Source organism: Hyposmocoma kahamanoa, unplaced genomic scaffold, assembly GCF_003589595.1.
Source record: "Hyposmocoma kahamanoa isolate Upper Pololo Valley unplaced genomic scaffold, ASM358959v1 99702, whole genome shotgun sequence".
Classification (NCBI taxonomy): Eukaryota; Metazoa; Arthropoda; class Insecta; order Lepidoptera; family Cosmopterigidae; genus Hyposmocoma; species Hyposmocoma kahamanoa.
The window spans coordinates 2,396,265-2,424,251 of NW_020656001.1; the positions used below are offsets into that span (position 1 = coordinate 2,396,265).

General features: G+C 35.1%; 1 protein-coding gene across 2 annotated transcripts; it reads right to left on the reverse strand.

Annotated features, from left to right (window-relative positions):
• On the reverse strand, positions 1-27,850 carry LOC113239184 (coatomer subunit beta'). Of its 2 annotated transcripts, XM_026476056.1 has the most exons (18): positions 27,771-27,850; positions 27,399-27,557; positions 24,555-24,747; positions 24,200-24,348; positions 23,899-24,073; positions 23,580-23,766; positions 23,367-23,500; positions 22,979-23,278; positions 22,571-22,661; positions 17,529-17,694; positions 13,741-13,910; positions 11,910-12,078; positions 11,175-11,439; positions 9,742-9,898; positions 9,033-9,162; positions 6,425-6,603; positions 5,602-5,740; positions 1-522 (listed from the first exon to the last, which is right to left on the reverse strand). In XM_026476056.1, exons 1-18 carry the CDS (start codon positions 27,771-27,773, stop codon positions 490-492), a joined length of 2,799 nt encoding a protein of 932 aa, XP_026331841.1. In that variant the 5' UTR covers positions 27,774-27,850; the 3' UTR covers positions 1-489. The 2 variants fall into 2 exon arrangements, with proteins under 2 accessions (XP_026331841.1, XP_026331840.1); XM_026476055.1 differs by lacking the exon at positions 27,771-27,850 and having other exon boundaries at positions 27,399-27,569.
• Positions 27,851-27,987: the final 137 nt, after the last annotated feature.

The window sequence follows — 27,987 nt, forward strand, 5'->3', positions numbered from 1 at the left end:
ACAACATTTTTTTTTTCGTTATGAATATAACTTATATATGTAACGATATTGCCGAGCTACGGCTCAAGACGTGAAATGCTAAAACGATAATATGAGACCCAGAAAATTTTGCCTAGGGACGATATTTGCGCACCTAGGGCAGTTTTGAAGAGTTTGATAACTAACAATACGTTGTCTAGATAACCATTCATCTTGTTATATACATATAGAGTCCTATATCACGGGCGGCTCGACGTTTGCGTTGTGGCCGCCCATTACAAACATATTCCTAATTTCGTCTAGACCAATTTGAACAATTCAATAACAATAATTTCCTAATTCGAAAGTCATATCAATAAATCTCTATAGTGGTGTACATCGAGAAAACAAAAACACCGGAACAAATGTCTGTATAATACTTTAATCTTAAAATGTATTAGCACTTTAGGAAATACATATTATTTTATGATAGTTATAATATAAAATAAAAAATGTAAATACATCCAGCCATTAATCCATCAGATCGCCTTCATCCGATAAATCCTGAAAAGAAGGATTACAATTAATATTGCACTGAAAACTTTATCAACACTTCGTACGACGTAGTAACACGTTGTAACCCATTGACTTACAAATAAATGGACGACGGGTCTAATACAAAAAGCACGAAAAAAATGTCCCAAGTCAACCTATTTAAACGTAGTGACATGTAAAGGAATATGAAAAAGCTAAAACGTTGAATTTAAATTGTAATGTCATCGCAGTATTGTCTAATTTTGCTTGCTTCGCTGTCAGTCGAACAAACGAAGACTAAAGCGTCAATGACGCTCTGTATACGATTTTAACGCCCTATAAATTCGGACACTTTTTAGCGCGGACCCGACGTCCATATAATTGTAAGTCAATGTTGTAACCCAAAATATCGCACCTCTCGTGAAAGAATGGCATAAGTGGAGTTACGTCAAAAACATTTATTGCTCAATTAGATACACAATAATATAACGCACATCCTCTCCAATTCTTGTAACTCTAGCGACTAATATTGTGGGTTATATTTTTCTGTATCTAATGGAGCAATAAACATGTTTGACGTAACTCCACTTGTGCCATTGTACCAAGAGGGGTGCGATATGTGAAATTCAAGATTACATGTATAGTAACATTTATTTCATTCATATACACTTAGAATAATAATGCATAGAATGATAGTTCCATATCAAACGAACTGTCACAAGTGAGGCAAAAATCAAATTCATGTAGGCTAGTTTTATTAGTAGGCTAATTTTCGGTTTTAGTGAATATTTATATAAAAATACAAGTTGAAACGCGTTACTTCCTTGTGGAATGTGATGTTAGTATCTATTTTATGTTTGCCTAACGTATTTTTACACTAATTTACCGCACATTTCGTCATTTTTAGCTAAAATTCTGGAGCTGTTCGCGGTGCAAGTTGACCTTGAGCACTGAAGACCCGTCCGCCCGTGTAGGCCCATTGGGAGCGCTTCAATTTGCCTCACTTAGCTTGTGCGGGCTAGGTTTCTATGCGTTCTTAATCTAAGCATATACACATACAGTAAAACAAAAAACAGTAGGAACGTTATATGATTGTACGTGCTACTTATATAAAATCCACCCCAAACCCCAAACTAAGCGAAAACTTCTGAACGTAAAACTTGATTCTCTACGAGTCAATAAAACCATTGTTTGAATATTGTAAGAAACAATTAAAAGACATCTTTATAACTCAGAATGAGGCAAACATTTTATGAGCTAGTTCTGGGCTAAACAGTCCTTACTAAAAATATGAATTTATTTATTCACTTTTATTTTAAATATATTTGGCAAGTAGGAAATTGTTGACAATGTCTGTAATAAACTTTAATCTATGCATACATTTTAATGATCTTTCACGGGAAGTGAGTAATTCGTTTTTCACCTATTCTGAATAAATACACTTTTTGAGTTAATACAATGTTGTATTAACAGTGCGTGTATTGACGAAACTTAAACATCTGCATCCTTTTTTTTATAACATCAAGTGACGGGGCGAACAAGCCGTGCGCCTGATGCTAAGCTACACGCCTGTCCATAACAGTTACAGTGCCACTCAGAGCTTTAAATAGCAAAGATCTGAGGGGCACTGCCACTGCGCCCGTCACCTTGACATATACGTTGACAAGACACATGTGCCTGTAATTTCACCAGCACCCTTACCCTTCAAAACCGGAACACAGCACTGCTTGGCGGCAATAGGCAAGGTGGCAATACTACCCTGGACGAACTCACAAGGAGCTTATCAGTAAGATACTAAATTTTTTTGAAATTTAAAAATTTTTATATTTAAGCAAATTCCACTCGTAACCGTCATACTGATTAAATACTACCACTCATTGGTAAGGCAGATTGCCCTGAGAACAATATTAAAGAAACTCTAGGGGCCACTCCCTTATAAATATAACGTCGGCTAAATTCGTAAACTCGTACCTTCATTAATGTGAACTTTTGAGTGGGCACAAAAAGCAGAATTACTAGAAATAACTAGAAACTAAAAATATGCCTCAAAGAAGTCAAAGTCAAAGTCAAAGATTATTTATTCCATAGGTAAAATAAATTTACACTTGAAAACGTCACATTTAAGCTACTGCTCGTTCACTACGCTGACCTCCCTGAGAAGAACGAGCAAGAAACTCTAGGGATTGCTCTTTTCAAATAAACTTAAATGCTATGGAATACATTTTGAATCAAATTTGTGTGGATTCTGGAGCCATGTCGTCTTTCCATACATCTTTATCTAACACGTAGTCTTCAATTTTGTAATATGATTTTTCGATCAAAATATTTTTAATGTAGTTTTTAAACTTAGGAAATGATAAACTTAATATATGCTCCGGAATCTTATTGTAAAAACGTATACAGTTCCCCATAAAAGAGTTGTTTACCTAGGTTAAACGAAATCGTGGTACCACGAGTTTGGACTTAGCTCTAAGGTTAATATTATGGATATCTTCTTTCTTATTGAAATTATGTATATTTTTACGGGCATATAAAATATTTGAGTAAATGTACTGTGATGCCACAGTCATGATACCAGTCTCCTTAAACTTTTCTCTGAGAGATACCCGAGAGCCTAGACGGTACACAGAACGAATCGCTCGTTTTTGCAATACAAATATGGTTTGAATATCTGCCGCTTTACCCCACATGAGAATCCCGTAGGACATTATACTATGGAAGTAACTAAAGTAAACTAGTCTAGCAGTACTAACATCGGTAAGCTCACGTATTCTGCGGACTGCGTATGCAGCGGAGCTTAATCTGCTGGCCAGGGACGATATATGTGGAAACCACTGAAGTTTACTATCTAAGGTCACTCCCAAGAAGACTGCTTTATTAACAAGGTCTAACTTTTCTCCGTTTATTTCTATGCTTGGACTAGTCGATTTTACGTTAGGTAATTCAAATTTAACACATTTTGTCTTCTTGGCATTAAGCAATAAATTGTTAGCATTAAACCAATAAACTACCTTAGAGAGGGTATCATTAATACGGTCATAGTTAATGTCATGTCTGTCTGTTTTAAAAATCAAGGATGTGTCATCAGCAAACAACACTATTTCGCAATGGTCCTTAACAAAGAATGGCAGATCATTAATATAAATCAGAAATAAGAAAGGTCCAAGTATTGAGCCCTGCGGAACACCCATTTTTACTGGAGAACCCTATTTATGATTACAATTGAGACTATTTATGATTATCGCTTCATTTTGTAATAGTCTTAGAAATTATATCGGATTTACGAGGTTTCAAATTTAGCAGACGATACATTTCTTTATATAAAACGCATCGTGTAATCGATATAGCATTTACAATCTAGCAACACGTTTTGACACAATGAATAACATAAAATCGATTCACACTTCTAGCATTCGGAAATTTTGATATTAATGCAAAAAGAAAAATGTACTAAATAAAAAATAGACTCAGACGATCATAATTATTATTATTAATTTTTTGTCGCGCATCGGCCATAGAGCCATCAGCTAAAACAAGCAAGAAACAATTAAGAAACCCAAAATGTAATAACACTTACACTAAAATGAAAAAACTGCATTAAAAAAAACAAAAAGCCCGCCATTTGCAAAATATGTAATTGTTGTGTTGTGAAGCGATATTAATTATACATACAAGAAATGAATTATCACATTATTTTTTTATTCCAGAATCTAGTCATTGGAGCCCTCAGTCTTCGGCTTCGGGTTCTAATATACTCTCATTAGTAACTTCTTACAATGAAGTCAAAGAGCCGAATGAAGTTCATCTCCAGTTAACCTAATCAGTGAACCTTGTTTTTGTTCCCAAGAATAGAATACTGGAGTGTTTGAGAAGCATCTTTTGAACTAAACGACTTGTTAGCAGATATGAAAAATACGATATTTACGACTTCGGAGGTCTAAAGGTAAGCACTGTGGGCGCTACATGAAGACTGATTTGGAAACGGAACTTTAAAAGAAAAGAAGAAAAAAAGAAAATATATTGGTCCTGGTTCGGGTGTTAGTTCCCCGTTGTTCATTTACAAGAAATTCTCTAGTTAGTTTTTTGTTTTGTTACTTGAAATGGTCTAGGCATTTAGTATTAAATAACTGCTTTACAAAATATATACGATTTACCTAAGGATACCGACTAAAGAATGTGCTAATTGAATTGAATTGAAAAAGAATGTGCTAACACGAAAGAATGTACTTTACTCAATCATTTAAAATCCTAAAAAAACCGTTTAAAATAAAAGTCTATTTAAGAATAAATATCTAATTTTTCCCATAATTTTTAATTGGAAATGTTTGTCTTTAAGTAATACAGAGAACTAAATTTTGATTTTCACCTGCATCTCAGTAATTACTAAATTCACATTATCCCAACACTTGAAACTCATTTAACTACACGCTGCCCCGTCAGTCGCCATCGGGCGCTTGTCGATGTCGGATCTGTATGAAATTTTTTTCCGCCCGTTCTTATTTTAATCATACTAATATTCAGCGCGCGGGTTGCGGATCGCCAGTGGCGGCACCTCACACCTCACCTCACCTTGACACAAGCCAAGTTTAATTTGTTATTTCATCAAATCGCGGTTTCTAGTCACTGTGGCCATCTACTCATCGAAGTACAGTAAATTATGCAGTCAACGGAAATACCACAAAATCTAAGTAAAAAATGTTTAGCACAAATTTTAAGCTGCAGGTACAGAAACAATGAATACAAATTCATACCTTCTCCTTCCTGTATTCAATATTATGAAAGAATAAATGAGACATATAAAAACATCCCAGTGAAAGAGACGGTAACGGCAAACACATTAATTACTCGTGTGTGTTATTCGATCTAAAAAGTATTAAGCCATTTATAACATTGCTGTCTTCCCTTTTGTTTAATATTTACTGAAAAGAAATACAAAAAGGGCAGATCTAGGCTTTCTTCGTTAGATCACTATTTAATTAAAATAACAAGAAACCCTAAGTCTGTGATGTACGCGTCAGTGAGTACGTCAAGCAAGTCGGTATTAATAAAAATCACAACAGCGACATTTTACAGGTATTTAACTGTATTTAACCGTATTTAGACACGTACCACGCTCTCAGCTGTGTCCCCTAATGCCATTTCTTCAATTTCCCGGTCGATCTCGTCCATGATGTCCAGCGCTTCTCGATCTTTCAGCTTGTCTTCGACGGGTAGCTGTGTGTCGCTGAGCGTAACGCTGTCCGGAATGCTGTCAATTTCATAATAATTTATCTTTATACTATTAAACAGTAGGTAATGACGTTATTATAGTTTATTTCACATAGCATGATTCCGGTGACGTTTGAGATTTGAAGTTTCTAGTGGTGGTGATAGAAAATCGAATGAAAAAATCGATTTAATCTTCTTATCGAGATAATTTGTAACGAAGAGAGAATCGATTTACAGAAAATAATTGAAGAACATATCATAAACAACATAAGAATTCAATTATTATGTTATTAAGTTACAAAGATCAAAAAAAAGTCAAAAGATTACCACTTATTAATCACTAAAATAATCTTGAGAACTATGAGCGGTTATAAAGTGGTCAAAGAGTGTCTTAGGGTCGTATTACAGAACTCTACTCAATGCTCAAGTCAGGATTTGAGCAAACTTGAGTATGATTTCAATCACTGGAAATACAACCCTAATGGCAAGGACTTGAGTATGATTTTCAGTGCTCACTGCAATACTCAAGTCCTGACTTGAGTATTGAGTAGAGTTCTGAAATGAAGGAAACTCTCTATTCCTTTATTTCTTCACATTGTTTGAGAAAAGCAAAATATATTCCTCGGCAGGAACTGTCCAGCAATCCCTTACTTCCTGGCCTCTGCAATAATGTACCATATTGTTGCAATCGGCATTAAAAACGTTCTGATATAACCAATCTTACCGGGTTTCACTGGATGGGCCTGGCTTGTGCACATAAAGGCCTTGTCTCTCCGCCGCAGCCATCTCCTCGGCAAGGTTTCTGTCAGTGTTGCACTCCTTCGAGTCGGGTGGTAGGTTGATTAACTTCGAACTGTGCTCGAAGCCAAACACGTTCTGGTATTTTTCTAGCTCGAGTGATTCCTGCACGACAATATACAAATAAATGTCCGCTGTCTTGTCAAATAGCTATAATTAATTATTGTTTTGTGACGATGTGACCTCCTTACATCGTCCTCCCACATTTTTATCGCCTTTTCTCCGATTCCTGGCCACTCGTTTTTAAATTTTGAACCGTTCTTTAATAATTTCTTTTGCCTCGCCATTCTGATTTTGTTTCCTTCCATCGTCTCACTCCCTGCTCGAACGCAGCAGCGTACAGTGCTGTATAAATCTCAATTACGTCTAATTCTGATTCCTTTACCAGATTTGTAATAGCTACTACTAATCACGTACCAATTTTAATACCTATCTGTAAATCAGTATAACTCGGTCCTTTTGGGGTAAGTGTCTAATTAATATCTACTTTATATTCATCCATAAGCATATCCGTATGTAATTAAGTTAGGGAGTGTTTTGTAGTATTGTACCCGTTTTTATATACTTTTTTTTGTTACAGCCTCTTTTTTCTCTTTACCAACAACTTGTAATAAATTTCGTTTGGGGGTTTACAACCTTTTCAGTTTTATGTTTTAGAGCACCGGTATCTAGCTGGAAAGCGTGGTAGACGGTTCTAATCTCTGTGGTAACCCTACATGGGTTTAGAAAATTCACTAAAATTAAATAAGACAACCCTGATATGAAACACCACCATCGATAATATTACAGGTGCTACCATTGACCTACCAACAAATCGACATCGGGTCTAATACAAAAACCACGAAAAAAATGTCCGAAGTTAACATAATACAAACGTAGTGACATGTAACGAAATATAAAAAACTAAAACATTTAATTTAAATTGTAACGTCATTGCAGTACTGCCTAATTTTGATTGCAACAATTTAAGGGCCTAAAAACAACATATTTGGTTTAAACTGATAATTACTTGAACACAAGAGTAATGGAGGAGCCTTTCTCGAAAATATTAATTAATTTTTATATATATTATTATGTCGAATTTTGTACAAGTTCACTTAAAGATATAATAAAGAGTGAAAATAAGCATGTACTATAAGAAATGTACCAATATTCTAACTAAACGTGAACTCAAATATCCGTAATTCCGAAAACCGATTTATAATAAAACTTTCGAGTAATTTTGATGCTTTTCACAAAGACAAAATTAGCTTTTGTTTTGTACTCTACCTAAAAAAATACATTTGACATTACGAAAATTCGAGCTAACGTTATTTCAGGCAAATGTATTTTCTGACTTTTGATAGGTCATCCCAAGCTATATTTTGTTAGTTATTGCCAACGTTCAATAAAAAAATAATTTTAAAAATAAGATTTAGATCAAAGCGACTCTACAGTTTCTTTGTTCTAAATATTTCAATCACTTGTGGTTCGAACAATTGAAAATGACCAAGAAGTTTATATAAGCTCGTTGAAACTGACATAATGGGTCTCTTTTTATATTTTGCGCATGCAATGTGTAGAAAAAGGACAGTTAGCTATTTGATTATTTTGTGTGCTTTTGTAATTTACATTTGCGATTCATTTATATATAAAATCAATACTATAAAACTGTACAAAATAACACTTTTAAATGAGAACTATGATAACACAATATGTTTGTTTAGTGAAAATATGATACAAAATCCTGTTTTTAAACTTTACTGCAGTAAGTTATTGTTATTGGTACTGCATGATTGACAACCGCGCTGTCAGTCGAACAAACGAAGACTGTTGCGCGATTGACGCTCTGTATGCGATTTTAACGCCCTACAGGTGCGGACACTTTTTAACGCGAACCCGACGTCCATTTATTGGCAGGTCAATGGGTGCGACTATCAATTTTGCACTCCAAAGTAGCAAAATAAGGCATTTTTTCACAACTTTCGAGGTTTCGCGTGAGATATTTGACACGATCATTACGTACAAAACGAAAATCGCGTACTGAGCTCAAGTCTATGGAACTCCGTGTACTGTTGGCACACATTTAACAGTTGTGATATATCTTGAGAACGCGACGTATACATTAACTTTAAAAGAAATACGATTACTGTTTCTTTTACCCCTTAATTTGGGGGAAAAGAAACGTTAGCACAATTTGCGCGGATTTGGCAAATACTCTCTATTTAGCGAACTGATTGTTAAAACATGTAAAGCTGACAAATAAAGGCAAGTTTAGTGTATTTCAAATTCCAATAAGACTTTAATCTGTTCTTCCTAGACATTGACTTATTTATTAATCGTAAGTCAATGTTCCTAGAGCTCAAAATATTTGACACAAAATAAAGTTCAGTACCAAGATGTAAATATTGCATATCGGGAAAATCCGGAAGCTACGAATATTTCCGAATGCTGTTGCCGTGTCTACGTCTACCGCGTGTTACAAACTATGTGGTTGGTTGGTTTGAAAATAAAGTCTCCTGATTGGTCAATTAATTTCCTGTAAGGGTACTTACCTGGTATTCGGGGAATAAGTTTTCGTACTGTTCAGGGTCAGCCAGGGACTGTCCTGACTTTTTGTTTGTGGCACCAACTGACTCACGCCATAGCTTCACCACTTCAGCCAATTTGGAGGGAATATAAGATCTGGACGGAAGACACACGTGTTTATAATAAACAACAAATTAAAAAAAAAATCCTATTGTTCTTTCAATAAGTGCCAAATAGAAGGTGCTTATAGAATGAGAACGATGCTACACAATGCGTTACGTCGGCGTTACAAGACGTCCGAGTGATGGCACTGCGAAGTACCACATTGTTAAGTGTAGAGGGCTGGTTTATTACACTTTTACTTATTTTCTAATTGAAATCGAAAAACTTGAAAAATTAAATATCATAAACCATTGACTTACAAATAAATGGACGACGGGTCTAATACAAAAACCACGAAAAAAATGTCCCAAGTCAACCTATTCGAAATTTAAATTGTAATGTCATCGCAGTATCGCGCTGTCAGTCGAACAAATGAAGACTAAAGCGGAGTTTGGCGCTCTGTATACGATTTTAGCGCCTTACAAATGCGGATACTTTTTAGCGCGGACCCGACGTCCATATAATTGTAAGTCAATGTTATAAACGGATTTTTTCACATAAAATCCTATTCACGTGTACAGAAAATAATGTTCACTGGATAATAAAAATTATGGTACCTTATAGTGTTAATACCTGGCAAAGAAGGAGGCTTCGGGAAGTTTGTCGCGCTTGATTAGCAGGTTGAGACAGGAGTTGAGGTCATTGAGCGTGAAATAGGCAACGAAAGCGATGTTGTCGTCGCCCTCCTCCGAAGCCATTTGTGCTACTTCTTCTAATAGTACTTTATCGCCTGCACAAGAAGAGTCAATTATTTACAAATTAATACTTAACTGTATTGCTAGAGGTCGCCCACACGTAATCTACACAACGGACATAATTTGATAATTTGATTCTGAAAAACTCCGTGGCCCAGCGGTTTGTAGTACGGGCACTGGATGGCGAGGTTTCGGATAAAATTCTCGGTAGGACCAATTTCGAAAATAAATATTTCTATATTTGTTTTGGTGCTTCATCATTGTAGCAGAAATACGTTGTTTGGTATCGGAAATCATCATAGTTTATCGGGTTCACATACACACACTGACAGCACACACTCATAGCCCCGCACTGGGGATATCCTGTAAAGCGGTTGCCATGGACACACACAGACAACCACAAATTATACCCAAAGTCGCGAGATAATAAATGTAGGTCATACAAATGTTTCTCCCGGCCCAAAACCCCGATTCAGAACTCTTCGGTCGTTTGGATATCGTACTCGAATCAAAGGGCGCTTTTTCGGATACGATATCGTTATCCAACAGCGTTTACGGACTAGAGATAGAGAACTTTAAAGGCCTAAAATATACAAATGCATTAATCTTGCATTAAAATAAATTAATAAAATTTAAAGACTTTACATTAAAAAATAAGTAATTTCCGTATTACATTCTTGCTTTGTAAACAATGAGACGTTCGGAAACTTTCATTCAATAACTAAGTTCTGAACCTCGAGTAACCTAACGGGTGCGACGTCATTTCGGTTCGGTGTCTAATACGACAGTTTAAAGTTCGATTCGGGTGTTGTGAATAAAAATGAAAAGAAATCGTACGACATTAAATCGAACCGGTCGACAACTGAGTTATCGTACGGTTCTGAATCGACCCCAGGAATCGAATCCGGGACCGTAGCCGTCGTTCGTTTTTTAATAATAATAATAATTTATTGTACATAAAAATAGAACATGTTACATGGCATACATTAAAATTAATAAATAAAACAGGTTTTGTACAACTGTGTCTAAAATAGATAAAATACATTCCACCCCTGAACTAAGTGGTAACCTGTGTCTCAGGGGTTACAGTTGTCAAGAAAAATGTGAAACGGACGGTGCAACAGTTCCTACTTAAACAAAATAAAATTTAAGTGAAAAACAATGATTTGACCTTTGTAGAAAAAAAAAAACAAAATGGATTTAATATATTTTTAAAATTAGATTAAAAAAAAAAACGATAAGTTGCAGTAAGAACAAACATTTTAAACACACATGAAACGTGACGTGCCTGGAAAATTAAAAAATACTCACCGGTACTAGCGGCCATAAGTAAAAGCGCGCTGTAATCTTTAGCGCTTTGGTAGCACATCTTGGTGAGCTCTGTGTCGGCAGCAGCCGCAGCGGCCGCTCCCAGTCTCGACCACCTTGCCGCCGAGGTGCGGCTCAAAAGACCACCTTCGGCCGCCGCCGCCTCTTCCGCCAACTGCTTCGCTCTCCGCAGCTCGCCGAGCGACAAAGCCAACTCGAACTGATGTTCTGGCTCAGTGGATACCGCTAATGCTTGTTGTTTGAAACCCTGTCAATTTTTAAGTTTATTTCATGTCACGATGTTTTTCACGAGGGAGCGAATGTGACTAAATAATGCAAGGACTCAGATCGGCCGGGGATGAATCCCGTTTCCCGGTACTGCATAATTGTAACAATTTATTATTATCATTATTTATTTTAGACCCTCGCCTCTCCCAGGGCCTAAAAGATTAATTTTTATTATTGTTCCTCTCTTGTTTTGTTTATATGCGTGTCTGTGCTTGTGTAATAAATAGTTTTCTTTCTTTCCAATACCACGAACTTTTGAAGTCAGTTTTTTTGTTGTAAAAAGGTATTTATTGGCGGTGACCTAATGCTAAGTAATGTTATGGGTTTCCCTCAGTTCTGTTGTTACAAGTGTTGAGTACAAGCTTGCGTAATGAATTTTAAATTTTGAACTGGCAGTTTTGTAGGCTTTTATGCACACGAATGATACTTAGATTTATAATCAGAACATACCTGTTTTTCAAGGAAGTGTGCGACTCTGGTGCGATGGTCCTGCGGAATGGTGGGCAGCACCCGGTCGGCCGTCTCGAAGTCGGCGCGCATCACCGCTGTCTGGTACTCCAGCACCGACAGCAGGAGAGAATACGACACGATGTTCAACTCTTTATCGTTCAAGTAAAGTCTGTAAGTTACGGAAACATTATTTACCATTACGGTAAGATATTTTTATTCTATTTCAGAAGTAATTTCATTGAAATTAAGCAAAAGTTATATTCTCAAGTCTGATTTTCAAGACCAACGCTAGTAACACTATGTAGAATCCGAATGAAAAAGAAGATGCCTAAATGGTTATTTCTAAATACGCATATTTATTTTAGAATATTAGTATTGTTTTTGTTTTTATTATAATTCACGAAGTTAATTGATCTCATTGAAGCGGTGACTTCCATAAACAATAAAAATAATCTACGAAACACTGATTAAATTTTTTTTTATTTACTAACAATTTTAAAGAATTCTCTTGGTGACAATAGACAAATATCCGAAAAAACCCAGTAACCGGGTAACCAAAAAAAACCGGTTATCAAAATCACTCGGTTTTTGCATGCCCTAGTCATGGAAGATGCATAATTTTTGTATATTATTTATAATAAATAAATAGTTATAATTATAATTAATTATAAAGATATAATCATTTATAATAAATAGCTAAAGTGTTGCTTCAATTGAAGGTTGCCACAACATGCAACAGTTAAACACAATTAATTATATATATATATGTATACAGTTAATCGCACAATTATATAAAATGTAGTATAATATACAAAATAATATACACTTAAAGACAGGGAGAAATTTAAGACGAGAGCTGAAGGTTGTTCTACAGTTGAATGACAATTGCAAGTTGTGACTATACCGACAAGGATTCATCATCAGGAATCTCACTGCGCCAAGCATAGATTTTTGACGTCGTTTGTGCGACCATCCAGTGGCTTGAACACCGGTTTTCATGGTGTCGCCATCTCTGTGGTCCTGAGTTCGATTCCCGGCCGGGTGAAAGCAGAAAAACTAACTTTACTAATCTAGAGTCAGGGTGTTTGTGGTACCGTCGTCGTACAGAAAAATTTAACCAGGCTTAATTTTTTTGCTAGATATAAGCTTGAAATAAAGAGCTTAGCAAAATAATTTAAAAAATTAGTGTGAATTGCATTTTTATTTATTTATTTATTTAAAACTAAAAGTGTGGTAGATATGTTAAATTAATTCCAGCAACATTGCGATACTAAAAAAAAGTCCAAAAAGGAGCAACACTTAAACGCTACAATATTCTTCTTCTTCTTTTAAATGTTATGGCCCCATCGAAATAATCAATGATTTTGCCAATGTAAAGTAAAAATAACTATGTACGGTAGTTTAGTATTATTATAAAAATTATAATATAAATTATATATGGCGATTTCGCCAATGTTCTGTGAGATTGTGCTAAGATATTAAAAATCATAATTATTGCAACAAGAATGACTTTGACATCTGATGTGTCAATATTTTTTTGATGGCACTGGCCAATTAGCCAAAAAAATTACTTATAAATGCGTTCCATTTTGTGGGATTGCGTTCCGTTTTACTTTACATAGTATTAAAAATCCCTAACGATTTTCTGGAAATTGTAGATCAAAAACAGTTTGTTTTTAATTCAAACTCTTTTTTTAAAGAGTTTAAAAAAAACCAACTAATAGCCTGGTTAAATTTCCCATTTATTTTAGTACCACTAAAGGAACAACTCCTTTAATAAAAAGATTTTTTCATACAATATTATATTAATATAATAAAGTACATATCTTACCTGTTTTCTTTGGCCACATATCCGAGAATATACATGGTGTGATCAAGATGCGAGATGGTGACGATCTCTCCGCCGACGTAGTAGTTTATTCTGTTTAGCGAGTTGGTGTATATGAAGCAGTCGCCCACCCACAGTCCAGTTTTCACTGTTTCGTTTACCTCACCGACAACCTGATGACAAATTCACTAGTGTCATAACGTAAACTCAAACACAAATAATCTTTATATCACAGGTGAGCAAATTACTCTTGAAACTGTCATATTGATTAAACTGTAAAGGTCATTCGAAAGACAAATTCCCCTGAGGAAAATGAGCAAGAAACTTTAGGGGTTGCTCTTTGTAAATAAACATTTATACACACTTAATATTTACAACATTTATTTCAAACATCATAAGTCGAGACTGGGTAGTCAAGAGCGTGGTCTGGTCTAAACCGGTAATTACCACGGATTTTTATCGTCCAAGTACGCAGAAGCTATATAATACCGTTAGTATAAAGTTTTTGTTTTACTATAGTTTTAAACCACGTGAATGGCAAATTTTGAATATCGGACCCTATTGCCCCCTAAATAAACAACATTCTTTTTTTCAGATATATGGACTTTATTGTGGTAAAATATTTCGGTTAACATCGTATTCAGTTTAAAGTATACACTAATTATTAAAGCTTGCGATTAGACACTTATATCACTTCATAATTAAAAAAAAGAGTAATTAAAATAGGGGAGGTCCAACCTTCATGCCATTCTGATGGGCACTACCACTGCGCCGGTCACCCTGAGACATAAGTTGAAAAGTCCCATGTGCTTGTAATTTCACCAGACCCCTGCCTACACTGCAATACTGATGCACAGTAATGCCCACATTACTGTTAGCGGCAGAAACAGGTAAGGTTGCAGTACGACTCTGGATGACCTATTTCGCAGTGAGTTCTACTGCTACTAAATATGTGTATTATTTTATTTAGTTATTTAGTAAGGCTTACCAACTAAATATATATACAGATACGTTAATTATTTATAAAAACGAAACATTTAAAACTAGTATTATGCATGCATTGAAATTAAAGGTATGCACTGCATTACATAAAGGTAATAATTATTATTTTGGAAGCACGAGAGTGTGACTAGTCTATCTATACATATATGACTAGATCAAGTCACGTTTACATTCAAGAATTTATATTAATTTATTTCAAACAGCAAAAACTTAGGCAAGAATTAAAATAACAAAATTAAGCAAACCAAAAATAGCTAGATAGCTCGCTAAAGACTGTTAACTTCACAAGTAAAATATATTTGGATTACATTCCTGAGGCCGTGATATTTATCACTAAAAATATCATTAATATTTCATTAAATATAATATCTTGACTTTACCATGTATATATATTTTACAAATTTGTGTCTTATTGTCAAGAATAATTTGAATGCATATCCTCTACATTGTCGTTCAGTAAAATTAAGACCCAAATGCAGACTAGCAACAACAGTTTCAAAATTACAAATGGTCAACTTGGGGCCATATTCGATGTCAATTAAAATTTATAACGCACTCCCTCACTTTTTAAAACTGATAAATAGCGTAAAAATGTTTAAAAATCAACTTAGTAAACATCTGTCTCAAAAATGCTACTATTCATTGCAAGATTTTTTTAATGACAAGGAAAATTGTTCATAACGTCATAAAAAAGGAATTTTGATATGTTAACTATACTTATAAAAAATATGACATAATTATGTAATTTAATAAAATGACAAATGTTATGACTATTATTATATAATTCTAGAATAATTTGACGATTAATTTTTTTTTTAAATACTTCGATTTCAATTTGACATTCATTTTCCAATTAATTCATTGACTTTTCAGAAAATATTTGTTTAGATTTAATTATCATTATAATGATATTTTAATTAATGGTAATCAAAATGTGTATTTAAAAAATTGACATTGCTACAGGGTACATGTTTGATACTGTAAACTACTATAAGAACTGTTATGTAACAATATGTTTTCCAATAAACGTTATTATTATTATTATCCAATTCATAATTTTGAAAAATTTCATTGTATTTTCTCATAGTGGAGTAAAGTGGAGTCATGTTACCATAATTGGTTTTCCTTAGTTCAATTACCAAAAGATTTGTAATTATGCAGCCTGGCGGATATTCTAGGTATTTTTAAGTTTATTTGAGACAGAAGGGACGGACAATCTATACCGTGATTTAGTAATTTAAACATGTGTATGTGTATATAAGACTGCTACGCCTATAGAAGGCTGGTGTGATGATAAACCATATGAGTACACGTCGTTTATGGCAAAGTCCAGTCGAAATAATTAAACAAACGTACAACATTGCGTCGATTTGCACAACACAATGGGGCTTGGCCACTAAGTGGGAACTAAAAATAATAAACATAAATGATCAACACTCATGCGCGCTACGCGACGTTTATAACAATTCTTATCAGTACGGCGAAAGCTACGTCCGACAACATTTCAATCTAGCGTTCGGAGAACTGACCTTTTGTTCATGGTTATAATAAAAAATCCATCCTTGTCGTAAACATTTGCATATTGGTAACTTTCGTGATATTAGCATCTAAAGTTTTTAGTTATTTGATAAATGACACATGATATATAGTAATATAATAATTATAAATAGTAAGCGGAAGGCCCGTGTGTCAAAGCTCGCCAGGGGCTTTTCTTTAATTCCCCAGTTATGGATAAATATCATTGGTCAACACTCAATATTACCTGCCTGACTAGCTTATTCCCAGTAGGTATAGACTGTCACGTCTGTCCACGGTACTACGACACGGTATTCGACAAAATTGAAAACTATTGATAGTTATAGCGTTGTATTTGGAACATGTAGTTGGCGTGAATGTTCTTGTCAATAGATTAAAGTAGTTGATTTCAAATAATTTAATTTAGAATTATTGTTCTGTGGTGTTTGCTTCCACTACGTCGACGATCTCGGTAACCCAACGGTTTGCATTGTCGACACTGGATGCACAAGTCCCGGGTTCGAAATATATTAAACGTTTTTTTTTTCTTTTGAAGCGACCAATAAGAAATTCGAATCCATGACGTCAAACTTTTGACTCTGGTATAAAAATGATAAATAATAATCTTCTATTTACACAAAACCTGATGTCGTGACTAAGAGATAAACATTTATATTTAATTAATGACTTCTTCTTTACGTATAAATCTCAATAAATTTGACCACTTCGCTTACTTTACAAAGAATGTATATATATATTGTTTTATATTTTTTTACATCTTCATGACATGAACATAACTTACTATTATAATAATTGTGTTATCTTAATACTTAATAGAATCGCTTTAGAATTGTTTAGCTGCCAAATAATAAATTTATTTACCGTAACTTACAAGGCTACGCCTGGTTCGTGGGAAGCAAAGCAGGTAAGATTAACCGATTAACAAAATACGAGTACTATTTTCTTACGTTTATAAGTTACATTTTGTAAATCATATTTTAAGCAAACTAAAAACCAGACACAAAAATCCGACAACAAACGCAAGGAAAACTTCGTGAGGTCCGCTGGTTCGTTCCGTAGCTTAGTTGGCAAAGCGTCTGGCACGGTTTGCTAGAAGACGTCGGTTCAAATCCGGCCGGATCGAAGGGATTATTGTCTTAATAATTATTTAATAATTATAACAAACTAGTGGAGTAATTTAACAAAAAAATTATTGAATATCGTGGTGGTGAATTCCTAAAACACTTACCAGCTATATGTGATCTAGAACGTACCTCGAAGGCGTCCTCGATGCCATCTTCACTGACGTTAGAGTTAGTTTCCCGTGCACGATTAACCACGGCGGCATTGTATTTCAACACGTAGTACGCCTCGTCTGTCGCCAGACACACCAAGTTGCCGCTCTCCGACCAGTACACGTGACGCGGCTGGATCTCGATACTGCAAGAAACGGTGATGTCAGCATTGATTCCACTTACAAATTCGACAGGTGCGACTCGACGAATCGCGAAGCACAACATCATCGAGAACATAACCAGAAAAAGACACAAATTGTCATTTAATTTGTTTGATAACTATTCTGCCAAATAATTTCGGTGACAACTGCGCTCCGATTGGCCAGCCCGAATCCGAAACCATTGACGGGTGTCGTCAATTGTTTCACTTAAAAATGACCAGTTTAATTTGAACTTTACTATAATGGACGTACTTTGACAAATTACATATATTTAATATATAATTACTGATGAAATGTGATTCCGTTTGTTTTGTAATTAGATGTTTTGCTGTTTTGCCCACATCACCGAATGGAACAGCACTTCATTGTTAAGGATATTATCTTTATTACAATAAATATAAAATATTTTTGGAATATACGGAGACGTACACAAAGGTCAGTTATTGGCGCTATACTATTTCAGCTTTCTAATTTGTGATTTCAGTGCCAACGAGAGTTGATATTTAAAAGTGATATAAGACCCATTTACCTGATGAGTTACCAGTGATGGATGGCCCTTATTTCGTTTCTATTTCTGGTTATATACTCGATGCACAACATGCACTTAATTTTTTTTTCGCCACGTGTGCGTGAATAGCAGTGTCAGTACAAGTAACGGCTAAATTAAACACTGCATACTTATGCGAAGGAAAAAACAATATACTTTTCAAAAACAGAGAAAGAGGTGACACATTTTCATTTTTTCTTACAAACAAGTCGTGCGCCTGATGGTAAGCGACACGCCTGTCTATAACAGTTGTAGTGCCGCTCAGAGCTATAAATTGACAAGTCCCATATGCCTGTCTAGTCAGCACCTTTACCCTTCAAAACCACAGTACATTTACTCAAATATTTTATATGCCCGTAAAAATATACATAATTTCAATAAAAAAGAAGACATCCAAACTCATGGTACCACGATTTCGCTTAACCAAGGTAGACGACTCTTTTATGGGGAACTGTATACGTTTTTACAATAAGATTCCGGAGCATATATTAAGATTATCATTTCCTAAGTTTAAAAATTACATTAAAAATATTTTGATTATAAAGTCATATTACAAAATTGCAGACTACGTGTTAGATAAAGATGTATGGAAAGACGACGCTGCTCCAGAATCCACACAAATTTGATTCAAAGTGTATTCCATAGCATATAAGTTTATTTGAAAAGAGCGATCCCTAGAGTTTCTTGCTCGTTCTTCTCATGGAAGTCAGCGTAGTGAACGAGCAGTAGCTTTTCAAGTGTAAATTTATTTTACTTATGGAATAAATGATCTTTGACTTTGACTTTGAAAAAACCGGAATGATGTGATGCCCACATTACTGTTTGGCGGTAGAAATAGCTAAGGTGGCAGTACTACCCTAGACGAACTCTTTCACAAGGAGCTCTACTGCTACCTTAAAGAAAACTTATACAATTGTTGTCTTATATTAACTAAAAAAACAACGTGTTGCTAGATTTAAAAAATTCAATAAACGCTATTTATAAAGTACCATCATTGAATCATTCGCTAATGGGTAAACATATCTTCACAGAGATTGCATTATTGACTGCCTCTGTGGTCGAACGTATACCATGCTGGTCTGCTACGTAGAGGTCCCGGGTTGGATCCTCGAGCCGGGAGAAATGTTTTTACATTTATTTCTCTCGTGAATTTGGGCGTAATTTGTGGTTGTCTAGTAGTGTGTGCGTTATTTATTATTACGTATTTATGGGAAGTCACACATACTTATCGATACGCAATCAGAAAAATATTTATGTCGTAATAAGAGGGGGAAAAACGTTGTACCGATAAATATGGTGATTCCATAACAAAGAAGATAGCATTGAATTTATCAACCCCCTCCATAAGCAGTAACATATATAATACGAGGTTATTTTTAAAATAATAAAAACCTCTCACAGCTATATTACTTACTTGACTTTTAACAAACCATAATAAATTTACCAAAAAATATGCTTTTAAGTTGTTGCTGTAATATATGAGAGTTTTTAAATCTGTATTTGGTAATAACTTCAAACTTGCAAACGTCCTCTCCGACAACCCTATTCCAAGCGTTACGCTTCCACATTAATGCTGATCAACAGCACTATGTTACCCTCTAGACCACAGGTTCCCAAATATTTCACTCACCGCCCTTAGGCAAGGTAAAGAAATTTCAATGCCTACCTCCACAAAAAATTATTGAAAACACCTATTTATTAACTTTCAACTTAACACAAAAAATCAAAATGAAAAATAATTTACGTATATGTAGTGTAGTTTATATAGATAATTCAGGTAGCACTCCGTGGACACCATCAACGCCCCAAATAGCTTCCGGAGCCCTACCGCCCGCCTAGGACTCTTCAGCGCCCACTGGTAGGGACCACTTTGGGAAACTATACTCTAGACAATAGCCGAAAATCCGTGTGTTGCTTTGTGGGCAACACTTGCTTAGAGCTAAGGTTTTTCTTTAATTAGGAGATGTAAATTGTTTATTAAGTACATTTATTTGATTTCTTTCTTTTTTCTTACTTCGGTTTGCTTTGTTTTTCTTACTTTGTAACTGACTTCAACAGAAGGAAGTGCTCACTTCGATTGTATTTCTTTTTTGTATGTAAAAATGTTTGTATGTTACGCGATAGCTCTTATATAATTTTTGTAGCGATAATTTGTGGACCGATTTTGATGATTTTTGATTTTTGATGATTCTTGTTTTGTTGGAAAGAGGGTACCTCAGTAGTTGTCCTATTTGAATTTGAAGAAAATACTCCACCTCTAAAGATGGCAAACTAGGGGATGAACTGTACTAAGATTATTATTTCATATTGTAATGTGTGCTTGTGGAAATTCAATAAACGTGTAGCAGTAGAGCTTCTTGTAAAAGAGTTTGTTAAGGGAAGTACTACCATCTACCTATTTCTGCCGCCAAGCAGTAATGTCAGCATTACTGTGTTCCAGTTTTGAAGGGTAAGATACTGGTGAAATTACAGGCATATGGGACTCGTCAACTTATGTCTCAGGATGACGGGCGCAGTGGTAGTGCCCCTCGTATCTTTGCGATTTAAAGCTTTGAATAACACAGTAACTGTTACGGACAGGCGTGTGCGAAAAAGCTACAGATTGTTTTTATACAGATTGATTTTTTTTATACAAAATCATTGAAATAATATTTTATTACAATACCAAAGAAAATAGAAAGCTTATCAGCAACAACCCTAGTTACAATATGACAATCGCTAAATACAATATGACAAACTACAAAAATGTGGTCAAATCACTGTTTTGCCACTTAGCATTTTTTTAAGTACCTTTTATTGATTTTTACATGGTAACAGACGCGATTTACACGTCGATGTAATTGTTAAATCTAAGCGCGTAGGAATTACATTGACAGTGACAATGCGTATCAAATCTTTGCGATTTTTTTTTATAGGTACAGTGGTATTACTGGATGGCACTGTTAGGGATAGGCGTGTAGCTTACCATCAGACGCACGATTTGTACGCCCCGTCTCTTGATATAGAAATAAAAATATATCTATTTATACATTGACTTACAATTATATGGACGTCGGGTCCGCGCTAAAAAGTGTCCGCACTTGTAAGGCGCTAAAATCGTATACAGAGCGCGTCACTCCGCTTTAGTCTTCATTTGTTCTACTGACAGCGCGATACTGCGATGACATTACAATTTCAATTTCGAATAGGTTGACTTGGGATATTTTTTTCGTGGTTTTTGCATTAGACCCGTCGTCCATTTATTTGTAAGTCAATGTATTTATATGACTAATGACTATGGAGTGGAATTCCCTGTCTTCAGACTTGTTTTCTGAACGCTATAACTTGGGCCTTTTCAAGGTGAGATAGGCATTATTTAGGTGTGCATGATCCATCGTCACTTTCCATTAGGTGAGATGGAGGTAAAATGCGCGCTTATATTTTATATATAAAAAAACACCCACCCCCTCCTGCGTTTCGCATCGAACTGGTGTTTACGCTAGCGCTTTCTTTTGTTACCGCACAGAGTTAAGACTCTTTAGAGTGATCTATTTAAATATTTTTATTTTTGGATGAAAGTAAAATCTGATGAATTATTAAAAGTAATGGAACAAAAGTTGGTAACACACATAGAGCGGGTGCGGGTCGGGTGCGGGTCGGGCGCGAGTCGGGTGCGGGTCGGGTGCGGGTCGGGCGCGAGACGGGCGCACGCGCTCCGACCCGCTCCCACTCTGTGTTTTACGCTTAAAGGAACATCTCAGTTATTCAAAGAAATCCCTTTATGGGATACGCCCGCCTTTATTTTTTAAATTATAATTCGTTTTAATAAAACGTTTACACACATATAATAAAACAAATACAATAAACATTAACAAACAATGCATTTTGGTTTTTTTTACTCTTTTAGCAAAAATCGCAATAGGCCTTTTATGCACACTTCATTCGCAATATGCAAATTACTTACACTACATTCAATTTATATTAATCCCCACGCATATGAAAATCTACAAACCTTTGGTAGTCGGTTCTGAAATATACTAACAACAAACCGTAACAAACTGTCACTTCTCTATCAAACTGTCGTAACGAGAAATGTTTTCAATATAATTACGATTTAGCATTCCTAGCCTTTAGCTGTAAATTTCGTATTACACTGTAAATTATATACGCATAAAGAATCTCATTTACGACAAAAATATCGGGTACAACAGTTACTGACTAGATGGACGAAATGTAGCAAACCATAATTCTCAATATTCAAAGCGTATCATTTGTATCACGCATACAATGTTCAATCGCTAGCAATTTAAATAAAAATCTGTTACATAACATACCGTCGGATGAGCTCCAGATGCTCCCAGTCGTAGAAAGAGAACGCCATCCCGCTTATAGACTTGACGCCAAGCATGAATCCGCCGTAGATTCCTGCGCAATACCAACAAATTAGGAATGGGCATTACAGATCGCATATAGTTATTGAATCTATATACTGTGGCAATATCGAATATCCGATATCGTGTATCTTGGAAAGTATACCACCACGAAATCGTATATTCCCCAAACTATGGCCCGCATTACTCTTGTAAAATTATATCCAATAACATAATAGTTTCGAAATCTGATTACAAAAATATCAATACAAAGTTTCCATAACATATTCAGAAAAAGCTATATTACCCATTCCTACAACAAATGTTACAAATCAATTTAAACATGTTTCAACAAGTTTTTACAAAACTTACCTTCAGCACCGTATTCAGGCTTGAAACTCTTTCTCTCCTTGAAATTTTTGAACACTTTTATTGTGCTCGAGTTCTCCAATGTGGCGTATTCTGAGCTGTCGAAGGCCCATACGAATTCCTGGGCAGTTCCAAAAGCCTTGTTCCTCAAGGCCATAGCGGTGTAAATGATAAACTCTCCGTCGCCGCAGACAACAACGAATCTGCCGTTGGGGTTGTGTGCTATAGTTTGGGGGTATATTTCACATGATCCCATGTCCTTGGCGACCACTGGCACACGCTCGCCGTCTTTTATTTCCGTACCTGTAAAATAAAAAAGTCAGCCGTCTCATCATTGTCATGTCACGTCTTACATTACATAGTCAAATATGGATTGCTACTTTATTCTCACCTTCGGGTAAAGCTTTCAAGTTAACCTGCTGCATTTCGGAATGTTTAGCCCAAATAATTTTGCCACCGTTCACGTCCATTGATATGGCTGGCTCTTCTCTTCCAACTTTGATCATAATGGTCCCTTCGTCGTATCTGCAGAATTAATTTATCATATTATAATTGTTGAAAATAGCATGTTTACAGCAATATGAAAAACGCAAAGTATGCTTACCCGATAGCCACATTGTTAGAGCCGTGCATGGACGAGATTGTCCAAACTCTTTCAAATCCATAGTTTAGAGAAGACTCCAGACGGTATGTGCCAGCATGCCATATCCTGACAGTGCCATCCTCTGCTCCAGTGAGCAAGATCGGAAGCTCCGGATGGAATGACACGGCCGACACATTCTGCATGTGAGCTACAAGAACATTGAATGTACAAATCATCTTATTATCCATCATGAAAACTTAGCAAGGACTCAAAATTGATCATAAACTCATAGAAGTTTTAAAAGCCAACATAAGGGTAGAAGTGAAGTTCAGGTACTTACCCTCCAAAGTCTGAACACAGGTTTTGTTTTGGTAGTCCCATATTTTGACAAGACGGTCATCAGCCCCACTTATCAAGTATGGTTTGTCACCTCCATGATAGTAGTCTACGCAGTTGACACCCTTTTCGTGACCTTCTAGAGTGAAGTTGGAAATGGACGACCCTAGCTGCCAGACCTGCCCAGTTTGTTACAAATGTTAGTGGAAAATCTTTATTACATCCAATAATAAATCACAATGTCTTAATAAAATCATAATAACGTAAAAGTTATAGAAGTAATAAATGACAGTAAAAAACTCTACCTTAACAGTTGTATCTAAACTGGCACTAGCAAATGTGTTGTTGTCTTTTGGATTGATAACAATCTGCATTACATAGTGAGTGTGACCTTCAAAGACTTGTTGGCAAGCCCAGCTGCGATCCCAGTTCCATAATTTTATAAGCAGGTCATCTGAAATCAAACACTACTTCTTAATTCTCGATCTTAACGACATGAAATACAATAAACTTATCAAGGTCCTTTCATGTACATTAGCACACAAACTAAGCTAAACTAATCAAGCTATTTGAGCGCCATAAAATATGTTCAAAAGCAAGACATTCCGTGAGTAGACACACCACTAGCAGCAATTTACCACTGACTACTTCGCTACTTACCACTACTGGTCAAAATGTAAGGTTGTGTAGGATGGACAGCAATGCACCTCACATAATCTGAATGAGCTTCAAAAGCATGTACCCTTTCTAGTGTGTTGTAGTTGAAGACACGTATTTGCATGTCATCAGAACCTGTTATAACCCAGTTCTTTCTGGGGACGAACTTTGCAGATCGCACCGGCAAGTCACATACCTGTAATACAACGCAAAGGACATTACCACAAATTCCTTTTATTCCACATGTTAACATCGACTTTTAAGAACAAAAACACAAAATGTGAGTCCAATTGTTTGGAAAAAGTAGGGTTACATCATTTTACAACATTGTTGCATCATGAATACTATTTAGTAACTTTATGGAGAAGGTGGTTGGAAAAAGTATTTGAAAATTGTGGCATTATTAATAAATCCTCATGGGGTATGTATAATATGATGTCCCTCCATGTTAAGAGCAAGTAAGTAAGTTCTAATTGCATAATCTTAGTTACTCAAAACGGTGTCATCGAAATTACTGATGACGGAGAGCAAGAGAAACATCTCGAAATCTGAATAACATCTCAGCATTATGCAATTATTACTATATCTTAATACGAGCGTCAATGAAAGGGGTTAATTATTATTTACATAAGTTTTAAATGATTAAATAGCTTAGATAAAAAAAGCATTTCACTGGTATGTCAATGCCACGCAAACATTGATTAATCAAGAACTTGTTATTCAGATTAATGGAACTTTTTTTCTGTGAAATGCATGTTTATTATAAAGATTTGTGTTTATTATATATTAAACTGTTAACACAATAGTGTATTAACTAAAAAAAAGGAATTTTTTTAGAATCAATGAAAAACTACTCATTCTTATTTTACTAATTACTCACTCATTAAAATAAGTCGAAAAATCATATTACAAAATTGAAAACTACGTGTTAGATAAAGATGTATGGAAAGACGACATGGCTCCAGAATCCACACAAATTTGATTCAAAGCGTATTCCATAGCATTTAAGTTTATTTGAAATGAGCAATCCCTAGAGATTCTTGCTCGTTCTTCTCAGGGAGGTCAGCGTAGTGAACGAGCAGTAGCTTAAATGTGACGATTTCAAGTGTAAATTTATTTTACCTATGGAATAAATAATCTTTGACCTTGACTTTGAGTCATTACAGACATCTAAACAATTTCATACTTTTCAAATACATTAAAATTTTTTTTTTTCACAGATCCACAACTAGCTCGTATAAAATTTGCCTCATTTTGAGTTAGTACATATCTTTTAATTATTTCTTACAATATTCTAAGGAAGGTTTTACTGACATGTAAAGAATGAAACTTTATATTCAGGACTGGCATTACCTTGAATTTTACGAATTGTAAGTTACAATATACATGTTAAAGTAAGTACTGCTATCCAGATGTGAAATTCCTACCAGAATTTTAATTTATTGGTTGAATTTGGAGTTACTTTCGCGGTACTATTACCAGAGATTACAATATGCTAAATATATTTATCTAAACTTCCAGGAAGTACTACACATTTAGAGCGGATCTTACCTCCCACTGAAATTGTGGATGTGTTGTATCAGTCAGTTGTGTAACACAACAAAAGTATAAACAAAATCTTTTGTTTTGTTATTTGGCCTTTTATTTTTAATCATTCTCAGATTTCAAAGGGAGGTATTATACGCTCTATGTGTATTATTAGAAATTGAAGTAAATATAGGAAATGAAACTATTTTTCCATATTTAAATCGCGTATATTTGTTTTTTCAAACAAACCTACGTTTCGGGCCCTTTACAACCTTGTCAACCGTGACCATGGAACCTGTAAAGGTCCTGAATTGTCGGTCCAGAAAAATAGTTTCATTTCCTATGTGTAATAATCGCAAAAACCTAAGAACTTGATTAAGTAATATTGCATATTCTGATCTCTACTCAATAGTGATAGTAATTATACTTGGGTGATTAGTGGAAATGCTATGCATTATTCTATTTAGAAATACAAAACATAATGAGTGTCTTTAAATACATTTTATTCCTAAGCATGCAGATTGCTAGACCCACTTCCACACTTCAATCATTCAACCAAATACCATGAAATTTTACACCAACATGGTCGTAACTAGACGAACATACAAACCTTATTATTCTGCGGATCATGAAATTGAGGATAAAAGTTTATAGTTCATTTCACATAGCAAGATTCCGGAGATGTTTGAGATTTGAAGTTTCTAGAGAGGTAGTGATGTAAAATCAAAATTTTTAAAACTCAATTTAAATATCTTATTGAGATGATTTGTAACGAAAGGAGAATATAGAACAGAAATACAGAAAATAATTTAAGAACAAATAATAAACAAAATAAAAGGGATGCAATGATTATATTATTAGGTTACCATAAAAATTTCACAACAAAAAAATAAATCAACAACAACAAAACAAAAAGTAAACAACAAAGCAATAAATATCGCGGAAAGCTCAAAAAATCCACATACAAGGTGTATGAATTTGTATTGATGCAGGATACACAATAACTGATTGGATTTATTGATTTTAAGGTGTAAATCTCTAGGGATAAACCATTTACATATAAAGTAATTGGGATAATTTATTTTTATCATTTTCTTTCTGTCAATATACTGTAATCTTTTCTAAAAGTACAACTGCATCAAGTATTGTCAGTTTTTGGTACATTATGACAAATTTACTATTACTTTTCGTAACCTGGTTGAGAGGTTAGAGAGAAATGGACTGTAGTAACATGATGTGCAGGAAACCAATAAGAAACATCATCTAAAAGGAGACTTGTGTTGTTTTTTGTGGCAGTATCATTTGAAACGTTTAGTGTACCTCAAATCGCTTGATCTGTGAGTGTGTCTCGTAGTTCCATATGTTGACATCGCCGTTGTACAGCGAGCACAGCAGCCATGGCTCTGTAGGATGCTGGTCGACACACTTGACGCGGTCTGACCTCGCCGTCAACTTCCTCTTGATGTCCAACCTCAACGGCTTCAGAAACATAACAATAATACTATTAACACCGCCGTATAACACGTAAACCTAACTAAATACCAAAATTACATCAAATGAACGCCGACTTAGGATACATGATGACACACCACTGACAATCAGGCAATTATCAAGCTACAACTTTCGCCATGTAAACCCGGACATTTCTAAGAACAATAGAACACTTTACAACTAAATTTACATATTTCTTACCATTTTTAATAGTTAAAACATGAAAAATCGTCACGTAGATTTAGAGCAACCGTGGAAGTTTGACAGGGTGGGTGGACGTGTCACTTTAACCTTTTTTCGTTCGGATACACTTTTGACATTTCAAAGTTTTGTATATTTTACCGGTCTTTACTTTCAAACTTCGTTCAAGTCTTCCGCAACGCTAAACGAAAATGTGTCAACATCTTAGAGGATGGAA

Coding starts and splice junctions, on each gene's coding strand:
- LOC113239184 (XM_026476055.1), bottom strand. CDS start 27,569: ATGTTTCTGAAGCCGTTGAGGTTGGACATCAAGAGGAAGTTGACGGCG. Junction 24,074..24,199: donor GTTTAGATACAACTGTTAAG/GTAGAGTTTTTT, acceptor CAAACTGGGCAG/GTCTGGCAGCTAGGGTCGTC. Junction 22,662..22,978: donor GCCTGAATACGGTGCTGAAG/GTAAGTTTTGTA, acceptor GGTATTGCGCAG/GAATCTACGGCGGATTCATG.